Genomic DNA, 11,430 nt, shown 5'->3' on the forward strand with positions numbered 1-11,430 from the left:
CTGTCTACTCATCATTAACTACAGCTAGCAGGCGGACCAGATAAAAGGAACTGAGCGAGTTACAGTTCGTGCTTCAACTGCTTTTTCAGCCTCATTTGAGTGGATAATTACAGTAGAGCAAGCAACCCCGAACGGGGAGAATGCCCAAAACTCATGTTTCGCTCGTGTTGTTTTAGTAACCCAAAACTTTTGTGCCGTAATCAATAAATGAATTTTGTAAACATCAATAGAGTTTTCTAACGGTTGTGCGAGCCTTGGTAAACAATATGCGCCAGTTGCTCTGATGAATGGAAGGTCAATTGCTATGACCCCAGCCAAGGGACCTCTGCCACTGCCACTGCCTCTGCCACTGCCACTGTCTCTGCCTCTCTGCCAGTGCCATCACCATCGCTGACATTTAACACAAACGACGGGAACGCTCCCGTCAATGCCAATGTATAGGTATGTCTCTCTGTCCGCAGTGCTGAATGGATATGAGATGTGCCACAGCGATGGCAACCGAATGCTTATGCGAATGCTTAGGCACAAACATACGTGACATGCCTCTCTCCGTCTCTGTCTGTCGCATTGTGTATCTTGAACGTTGCTTAAGCGGCGGAAGTGCGATGTGCACCAAACTGACAGCTGAAGCTGAGGGACGGAGCGAAATAGCAGCCGGAGTCGGGTGAAGTGAGCCAGCGACAGAAAAGGAAGTGGAGCCGGTGCTGTGTGCCAATTCGGATCTTTCGGCTGGAAAAATGGCTGCCTCTGGATCGTTGCCTAACAGTTGTCGTCATATTTTTTTCATTTCTTTTTTCAACGACAAGAAGTTTAGCGCGGCATTTACAACTCGATGCTGTTAATGCACAGTGGGCATGGACCAAATTCTACTAGAACCCGAACAAAAGAATATATTATTCTAAATATATGGAAAAATAATGATAATAATTAAAGTTCATATTCTTAAAATGTATACAATTTTAAAGATAATAAAACATATGAACGACTTTGTTTAGTTTCAATAATCCATTATTATGTTAGGCAAGTTACAATGTGCTTTCGCGACCTCGACTCAAATACAAATATGTCGAAAGCATGCCTGTATATTTACATACATATACACATACATCACATATATATATATATATGTGAATAAATATGTATGTGCTAGTTCACATTCTGTGCTTTTTGTGCTGACACATTATGTTAATACATCTACGGTTTAGCGCGAGCAAATATTGAACTTCATGTGGCAGTTAACAATGTTGTTTCTGTTTGCATGTTGATGTTGTTCTGTGTCAGCAGGGAACACACACACGCACACACTCACACACACACACTAACACATTAATGCATATTTTGACGGCAACTCGAACGTATTACACAAAATGTCAAATACATAAAAAAAAGCTAAGCAAAAATAATAAACTGAATGCCCAGAACTGAAATGTGTAAATCGAACCGCATTCAGAATGATTTCGTTAACACACGCACCAAAATTATTGAATAACATATATCTATATACATATATATACATATAGATTTAAGCGGAAATCGATGACAGTCATTTTGCAGTAAATTGAGGCATTTTGGCATGGCGCTACTGTAATTGCATTAGAGACAAGGACGGTGAGAGAGGAAAAAGGAGAGAGAACGACACATTTGCTAGCTATTTTTAGCGGCATTTTCATTTAATTTGCTAGCCATGCTGCATAACTAAAATGGCGAACGGTAGTCGTAAGCGAGATGAAAGATGAGATGAGTAAATTAGGGGATGGGGGATGGGCATGCAATGATGGATAAGTGGGAGGCGTGACAGGCGTGGTGGTTGGTTGCCGGCTGCTGTCGGTTTATGTTTTTCAATTACGCAAGCCTCAAAATTTGCAATTTAGATAACCTGTTTAGGCAGCAAACGTATTTTTCTTTCTTTTTTTTTTTAGTCGACTCTATGCGCAATTTACTAAATTGACTGAGAGAGAGAGAGAGAGAAGGATAGAGAGATAGAGAGTAGGCTGCATAGACAGATAATATTCTTAAATAAACGTTTGCATCAAATATAAAGCAAATATTTAAATTATTGTGAAACTAAATTTTGCACTCTTTCGCGTTTCACGTTTGTCTTTATTTCAATTTCATTTTTAGCTGTCATTGAATATATATTTGACATTTTATTGAGCGGAAGTAAGTGGAAAATGCTGATAAAAATATGTGTGATAATTCCGATTGATATTTGTCATGTGCGCATATGTGCATGTTCCTCAAAATCCATATATATACATATATATGTATATATATTCTGCTGGTTGTTCGCATTTCCCCTGAACTTTATTCCACCGAGTGTGACTACGTGTGCAGAAGCTTGGAAAATCCGTGTGCAATGTCAGTTGCAAGTCAGTGATTGCAGATGGCAGAGACGGAGACTGCGACAGCGCGAGTCCTGTGTGGGTGCAACACGGCGTATGATTAATGAAAAATTGTGCACATATGTGTGACTGTGTGTGTGTGTGTGCCGCAGTCGAAAAAGCAGCAGCAATAGCAAAGTAAAACAGTGAGAAAGCTGATAAAACTGATAGGGCACAAAGAGAAGAGGAGTGAAGCAGAGCGAAGTTATGCAGAATCGATTAACAAAAACGCTGATTGAATTTGCCACAAAATTGCGTTTTGCGATGCTGTGGGAGACAATGCAATAGTAACGGAAGCACCAGCAGCAGCAACAGTGGCAGGACCGGCAACGACAACAACAACAACAAACTCCAAACAATAACAATACGCCAATTTCCTTTTGGCTTTTTGTGTAAAGGGAAATAAGCAATTTCGGCAAATAAATCGTAAAAAGTAAAAGTAATAAAATCAAGAAAATGAGAAAAGAAACAACACACACACACATGAGCACACACACACACACACACACACACACATACATATATGTATGTGGTGTATAAGCGAGAACACACTCGCAATATGATTCTCATTTCGGTAAGATGAGCCAAGCAAAACAAAAAAAAAAACAACAAAAAAGTATGTGTAAGACAAGCCAAAAGCCTTATTTGAAAAGCCAATTTTTTATTGCCCTTGCCAAAGTAGAGTTTAATGTACGCACACATCGATATATAACAATAAATTGAACTTTATGAATATTCAATTCAGATTCAACGAGGAGTTGCTTCGAGCTGTTGGTTAATTTTGAAAATAATGTTTTCGTCTTTTTGCGACATTTATCCTGCCATAGTTAAACAAACCAATGAAGAGTATAATAAATATTGCTATCAGAAGCAGACAATCGTTGAGGGCGAACAAAAATAATGTAACAGAGATAGCAGTTAATGAGTACAAAGTGCAAAGTCCTTACAGTGGAATGAAAATGGCAATAAAATAAGAGCAAAATAACAACAACACAAAATCCAACTTTTAATTGAAAACTACAGTTAGTTAAGCAAAGCTTTTAAAGAATGACTTTTGTTTGTCATTTTAAAAATGTGAATGCACAAATAATTAGTCTTTCAGAGTCTATTATCAACTATGAATAAATCACAATAAATCAATTTCTGAATAAATAAATAAAAGCATTTTTTGTACAAATGTACTAATGCACAAAATAAAATCAATTTGAAATTGATTTAAAAAGCTTTTTGAAGTTAAGAATACAAATTTGGTTAAGAGCCAACAGCTAACCAGTGTGGGACCAATTTTCAATCCTTTTTGCTATAAAGCGCTTTCACGAAATGGCAAACGAAATCATTTAGAATCAGCGCTTTTCCATCCACGTGTACATATACATATATATACATATGTATGTACATTATGCCAGCTCTCACATAAAAACAAAACCCCTATTTATGCCACAAAGAATCTCACCAATCTCTTTGCAACCCCCTCAGACACATACATATAGATATATATATATATGTGGAAAGAAACTGCGGCTGTGTTGAATATAGTTTCGTCCATTCGAAGGAAATGAGCAAGACATTGAGTCACCTCGTGGCGGCAACTGTATGACTGTGTGTGGGGGGGCAGTGAGTTTTGTCCCGAGCTTAGGTGTGGGCAAAAGCAATCAAAATACACATACACAGAGAAACAAAGACAAAGATAAACAGAGGCAGACAAACAAAATATTGACTTTGCTGGCCGCACAAGCAAGAAGACGAGCGAAAAAAAAGCAGCAGCGGGAGCAGGTGTACATATCAGTATATATATTTATATATATATATAAATATATATATGAACTTGGACTTTTATGAGTGCTTCAAATGTGTGCAACAATAAATTAAATCAAAACAGTTAAATTTGACCTTGGCCAGGACAGCCAGGCGCCGTCGATGGTCACAGCGAGCTCAATTTGAATGACATAAATGGGAGATGCCATTTGGGGGCCACTACATGATAAAAACGACAAAAAAAAAATAAATAAAAAAAATGGAACAGTGAGGGCCATGAACCTTGCGGCTGTGAGTGTGTGTGGCACTGTCGAGGGGCAACGTTTGTAGCGCCCCGCTCCCCGTCATTTGGTCGTGTGCATCTGAGCAAATAAGCATAACGAAGCTGAGTAGAAAGGCATTATCCTTGGGGATGGAACTGCTTCAGCTGGCTGACTCGTTGCACAAATACGCGCACGCCATGTGAGTCGCAACGGAAGCACTTTATTATGCCGCCAAATTGAAATAATATGCACATGAACAACAAACAGTAAACAACAACAAGAACAACAAGAGACTGAGGATGGCAAAACAATTTAGACCAGGATGCAGTGCGTCCATTGTGCAACATGGAGGTCAACGCCACTGCCCCTAACCCCGCGACATCACACGTGTCGCTGTTGCTGATTGTTTTTGTTGTTTCTTTTTTTCCCCTCTGCACCTTGTTTGACTTTTGTTTTTTTGCGAAACAGCATGAAATGAGCCCCGGCACCGGGTGGCAAGCTACATCATTAACATTATGTAAGCAGCAACCGGCGACGACACTGACAGCAGTAGCAGCAGCTAGGCAGGAAGGCATTCAGATAGCCAGAAGGCAGCAAACAGCGACCCCAAATCCCGAGGCAGGAACCCGTGTACCTAAAGCATATGTATGTGCGTGTGTGTGTGTGTGTGTATGTGTGTGTAGAATAGGTAACCTCTGAAGTTGTAATTTATGCTCAGGTAAAATGGTGCACAAAAAGCAGGAAGCTTCTCACGTAACTGCGCAAACTATACAAATGTATGCGATTGTGTGTGTTTGAGTGTGCAAGTGTGTGTGGCTTTATGAGTATCGCTAGTTAGCCTATGCACCGTTACAAATCGGGGGGTTATATGTTCACACATCATACACAATACATTATTCATTGCAAATCTGATATTTATCTTACTTTATTATGCATTCAAATAAAAGGCGATAATGAAATAAAATGGCTTATTTGAGAAAGAGAATTACGATATTTTATGTTCAAGATTAAATGGGATAGTAACAACAACAAAAAAAGTAAGCTTTCTGTCGTGCTTTAAGTGAATGAAATATATTTTTAAAAATGTTTCTTAAGTATAGCATACTCTTTGGGGCATGCAGACACAATTCTGATATTAAAGCATTAATTGTAAAATAAAAGAACAAAGCTTTGATTCAAGAAACTAATCATCGTTTAATTATACTCATAACTCTTGTGAAGCTCAAACTTATATCTTATAGCACTATTTTCTGCTCAACATTTTTATTCTGCTTTGCAAACCCGTCCAGAGTATGGAATAAAAATCAGTTTAATGACGTATGCAAAATGTTAAACTCATAAAAAAGAAGACGGCAAATTTCAGTTTCCTTTAACGATTTCTGCTTGATTTTTCAACTTTGCTTCCCCAAAGCCATGCAGCATCAGAAGAAGATATTAAATATACGAGAGAGTCGCCATAAACGCTTGAAAATGTTTTCTTTACGATTATCTTTAATCTGACAACAAAGAAATCAGTTGGTTGGTTGCATATTTTCCTTGTCCACTCAATCTCCTTTGCACATGATATCTATTCACTTGTATACGTATATATATAAATATGGAAATAAAAAAAAAAAAAATATATATATATATATATTCAGTGAGCAGTTGCCTGGCAACGCAGCGCAGCAAAAACTTTTGACCAAACTGCATCAGGCAAACTTCGTATAAAGTCTATAAAATGTAATGACTCGCGCTACACGCGCGCCTTGAAATATGCAACAAAAAGTTTTTGTGACTTTGACGATGACTACGAGAAGAAGCAGAGTGGCAGAATACGCAAGACTACAGATATGCCGCATAAGCTACGTACCCATAATTTGCATAAAATTAAGTTACAATTAGGCACAAAGTGAAAACTTGTGTTTGTGCGTATGCATTTCCCGGACAGTTTGCCGCTTATAGCTTAAATAACAGCACTTGAAATTTGCTAACAAGCCTGTGGCATCAGAAGTGGGGGTGGTGTAGCTATTGCAACAAAATGTCAAATCACAAACATAGTTTGAATTTGAGGCATATGCAAATGAAATTTGCATGCAATGTCGCGTCAGCACTGAGTGTGTGTGTGTGTGTGTGTGTGTGTGGGTGGTTTTCTGTGTATGCAAGTGTGAGTGAGTGAAATTCAATTCGCTGACAAAATGGCAGCTATTTATATTTGTCGCTGTCTGAGTCTGGGTCTGGGTCTGTGCTTGGCACTTGTCATGCTGATGTACAGATTAGGAATTAATCGAATTTTACTGTCAAATCGAAGGCAATAGTAGCAGCAGCAGAGGAAAAGGAAGTGGCAAGCGTCGCCGTTGGCATGGCAATGCAAAACATTCAGCACATGCCAATACACACATACACACACATACGCATTATGAGAGAGAGAGAGAGAGAAAGAGGGATAGCTACATGACTACACCTACGCATACAATGGCAGACAGAGCGACGCACAGACATACACATACACTCACACACACACAAACATCCACACGCATACAGAAACAGACAGACACTGACACTGTATGTTACGCAGTTGTCGGCATTGCGCTACGCTAAAAATACCGTAAGATTGCCTTAATTACTGATAAGCTTATATAAATTTTAGTTTGCCGCTCCTTTTCTTGCCATTTCTCTCACCTGTTCCACAGTTGTCGACATTTTGGCTTTGTTGCTTATGTTTATTGCGTTATGCTTTCTTATTTTCCGTTTTCTTAACCACTGTGCTCACAACGTTGTTGTTTGTTGTTGTTGCTACTCCTTCCTATACACTATATTGCACGGCACATTTTGTTTGTTGTGTTGTTATTGTGGCGATGTTGTTTCTCACGTAAAATATATATATTTTATTTTGCACTTGTTAGTAGTTTATTTCAATGGACACTTGGAGAGAATGCGTATTTTGTCGCGACGTGAGCAGTTGAATGCTCCTGCTGCTGCTTGCGACGGGGTTGTGCTGCTAAAATCAACTAAAAGTATTTTTTACCAGACAGGATTTTATCCTGCAGTAATGTGAATTTCGTCCTGCTAAGTGGAGGAGTTCTCTCTGTTAAGCGATGAAAGCAGTGCGCATTTTGCGCTTACGTTGCTCACATTGCGCTTACGTCACTTTGCGTTGCCTACGGTTATCGAGCTTGTAACGGAAGACTTTTGGGGATTTTTTTTGCATTAGTTTTAATTTTTAGAATTCTGGGTTTTTCTATACAATGAAAATATATAATAACAAAAATAGAAAATATAAAAATTCTTCATTTTGGATGCAACATAAATTCATTTTTCTTTTACTATTCTTTACTTTACAGCTGGTGGCTCATCTTCGCCCAAGAATTGATGTAGATAGTCCAGCCAATCCTGAACATCCTCGAAGCGCATAACTGCCAGTAAAAGACGACGGAGATAGCGCAGCTGGCGAAGATCGACGCCATAGCACTCGGCCATTCTGCTGACATTTATGCGAGCCACGGGCAGATTCACTTTGGGCCTGGCCAGACAGACTTTTACGTTCATCAGCTGCTTCCAGCTGGGCGCCTCCTTTTGCATCTCATCGAGCATAAATATTTTACCCACATCGCCGGTGACCACGCCCACGGGCGTGGCTAGCGGACTGTTTGTTCTAGTCTGTAGCTGCTGAACGGGCGTTTTGGTTTTAATGTAAGCCCAACATGCTTGCAGGTTAAACCACAGACAATAATCCTGTAGAGCCTTGAGCATTATCTTGAAGTAGTCCTCACGCGACAACTGCTCATTGTCAGCCGGATCGATTTCACTGCGCGGTTTGTACTTGGACCAACGCTTTGCTTTGTGCTCCTCGCACACCTTTTCCGGGCTAAACTTAGCATTGGAACAGTAGAATAGCTGCAGAAACTGATCGGCAAACTCGAAACGCACATAGGGCTGGCTCAATTGTGGAATGGTCTTGATATAGGTGTTAACTTCGGCGGGATTTTCCATTTTAAATATCTTAAAGAACTCTCCAATGAGACGACGTGTTTGCTCACCCAAACTGGGATAAATCACAAAACTATCTACGTACTGCAGCTCAGCGGTATTACTAGCCTCCATGATAAGCGATATATAGCGCTAAAATAAATGACATTAGTAACATAGTAAATAGAGTAGGGTTATTCTACTCTCTACCTCCAATATGCGTAGACGACTTGGATACATTGATTTGGATGCTGCACGGCTGTAAAGACGCAGTAACTGTCGCGTTATGTTCGTGAGACGCGTTTTGGGCGTCATGCCGAAAACGATGAGCACAAAGGGCTTCGTTTCCTCCTGGAATATCTCAGGTTCTGCTTGCTGCAGACGATTGTGATCCAGCCATGCCAGAAACTGACGCTCCAGCACCCAGCAAATCATGTCCAGAGCATTGCAAACACGGGCTAGCCGCACTGATGGTGACATCTTCTTAAAATCATTCACCCACGGTTTGCCGCTGTGCCAGTCGTAGTCCTGCACATGACGCAGAAACACTTCCTCCTCCTTCCCCTTCTCCTCCTCGGCAAAATCGAATAGATACTCTTCACTGAACTTCGTGTACTCACGTAGCTCAGTGTCGCTGCACTTGGCCAAACAATCTTCCAGCAAATCCAGGAGTAACTGCAGCTTTTGAGGCTTCTCCTCGGTAGCATTGTTGACGCCCAGGAAATTTAAGTAGTACGGACGCAATGCTGTCCAGCAGGGTGGAAATGCGTCGACTAATAGATAAAAGGTGCGTATCACATTTATGTATCTATCAAATAATTCGGCCATCGTCAAGCACTTGGACGTAAGGACCTATTAAGGCATATTAGTATTAAATAACCATTATTTATTTAACACGCTCACCATAACCATATCGAAAAGTCGATCGAAAACTGCCTCATCGGGAAAAACAGATTGCATCGCCATTATTTCAAGCATATCCAGAAATGTATCGTAGTTCTGATTGTACAGATTGTTACGCAGGTCCTGGGCAACGCTAATGGTGGGTGCATCTGGGAGCATGGCACACCGATGTTTGCTGACGCACTGGCTCGTATTGTGCAGGCATCTAGGCACCCGGGCAGCCGGCAGGCGACGCTCGCTTTGCATGTACAAATTCGAGATTATTGCTCGCAGATTCCATTTTAAGTTTAGCCTGTTTTTCGGTTCGGCTTTCGAGCGATTTATCGGTGCAATTTCTGTGGAGATGTCGTCCTCGGCATTCGTATCCTCCTTTACTGCAGCGTCTTCGGAGCCGGATTCATTCATTTCACTGTCGGCATCGTATTGTGCTTCATGCTTTACAGTCGTTTTTGTTGTTTGGCTATCCGTTTCCATGGCAGCTGCATCGACTATGCTGTTAGCTCTTTCGGCTGAGATTTCATTTGTTGTCGTTTTATTTACATCTTCGCTTTGGTTTGTCAGCAACATTTCAATTATTTTTTACAATATTTTGTTTATGATAGTGCATTAATTCGATAAATTTGACATTGACTTATCGATAGTTTATAAACGAGTAACAGCTGGGGTGGCAGTGTGCGAAAACGCTTATTGCATATCGATTACAGTTGGCGCGCAGTTTAAGCCCAACATTTGATAGTCGCTAAATCCCAATGTCAGCAATTAAAAATAAAATGAAAATATAATAAAAGTAAGACGTGGCCGACATGCCCGCGACTAAAGCTAAATATTTGCATATATTACATGCAAATTAAACATATAAGCCAATGTACGATTTCAGCATGTCGGGTCAAAGAGTTGAGTTGCACGACAAGCATGCGCCCACCAAAAAAAAAGGCAACCAATTTTTTTAATTTAAATATAGCAATTAGGCTGATTTATGCAGCCCGTTAGCAAGTCATATTAATTGCCCCTAACCAACAAGTGCCCCACAGTCCAATGGAGCCTGAGAATTGTGGCGCCGCAAAGGCACACAAACGAATAAGCTGGCTGCGTATGCAAATCTTGGACAAACGCGCAAAAAACCAAAGTCGAGCATGTGAAAACTGCAATTTCCACAAAAAAATAAACGACGCCAAACTGTTGCATGCAGTCAATGCAATTAGCAATGCCTTTTAGCTGTCCTCAGTTATTTGGTATTTAAAGACAGCTGTACCCAAAATCGAACAGCCCCCGCAATCGTTATTAACTCGAATATCTGCTATTTGCTTTTCCTACTTTTTTTTGTTTTCAAATGTCAATTAACATTAGCTTTTGGCGCAGTTTAATCAAGCCAATTATTTGATCTTGGCTCTAACGGTATATACTTAAAAGTAAACTTGTTAATTGGTTGTCTATTAACAATCTATTTGGCTACCGTATTGTTAATTATAGTTGTATAGTTAAATGCATTATTTTTAATATATATATTAAGGCCATTTTTTCCATTCATATTCCACGATGACTACTCAGACTATTATTTTCTTTTTACAACTTGCATGCAAATGTAACCTCCAACTGCGCATAATTAAGTTATTTAACATTTAATCCGATTGGCGTTTATTAACAAATCATGTGGGCGGTGAATCAGTTGTGGGCGTGTTCTTTATAAGTTTATTACGCATGCGCGTTGCATTTTTTTGGAGGTGCAGCACTTTGAGATTCTTAGATAATTGACGACATTTCTGGGGCAAACTAGGCAATAAAACTGTTCTATGTAAAACCATTGGTAGCTCAAAATTAATAAAATGCTTATCATTCCGCTAATCTTGTTAGTTTTAATAACTTTACTACGAGTGATTAGTCAGGTGATCGACTAAACGATACACTATTTGAAATACAAGGTTACCAATAGGAATTGCGTTGGAGAATTGTCAATAAAAATATCTGTGGGATTTGTAAGACAAAATAGTGTGTTTAAAACACAAGGCATATTTGTTTTGCAAGCAAAGCATACTCTTTTCCTAGTGCCTTAAATAATATGCTTGTGTTTGCTGCCAACTAAAATATCAATTAATAATTAATTAAAAATACAAAAGTATGAACAACAACTAGATATTTATATCTAAGCACATGGTAAATGCACCTACCCCAGAATTAGATAA

General features: G+C 39.5%; 1 protein-coding gene across 1 annotated transcript; it reads right to left on the reverse strand.

Moving 5' to 3' along the window:
* Positions 1-7,577: 7,577 nt before the first annotated feature.
* On the reverse strand, positions 7,578-9,878 carry LOC6557826. Its single transcript, XM_001984334.2, has 3 exons — positions 9,251-9,878; positions 8,558-9,199; positions 7,578-8,500 (listed from the first exon to the last, which is right to left on the reverse strand). Exons 1-3 carry the CDS (start codon positions 9,815-9,817, stop codon positions 7,712-7,714), a joined length of 1,998 nt encoding a protein of 665 aa, XP_001984370.1. The 5' UTR covers positions 9,818-9,878; the 3' UTR covers positions 7,578-7,711.
* Positions 9,879-11,430: the final 1,552 nt, after the last annotated feature.

The sequence above is a fragment of the Drosophila grimshawi genome, unplaced genomic scaffold (genome assembly GCF_018153295.1).
Source record: "Drosophila grimshawi isolate 15287-2541.00 unplaced genomic scaffold, ASM1815329v1 contig_44, whole genome shotgun sequence".
Taxonomy (NCBI): Eukaryota; Metazoa; Arthropoda; class Insecta; order Diptera; family Drosophilidae; genus Drosophila; species Drosophila grimshawi.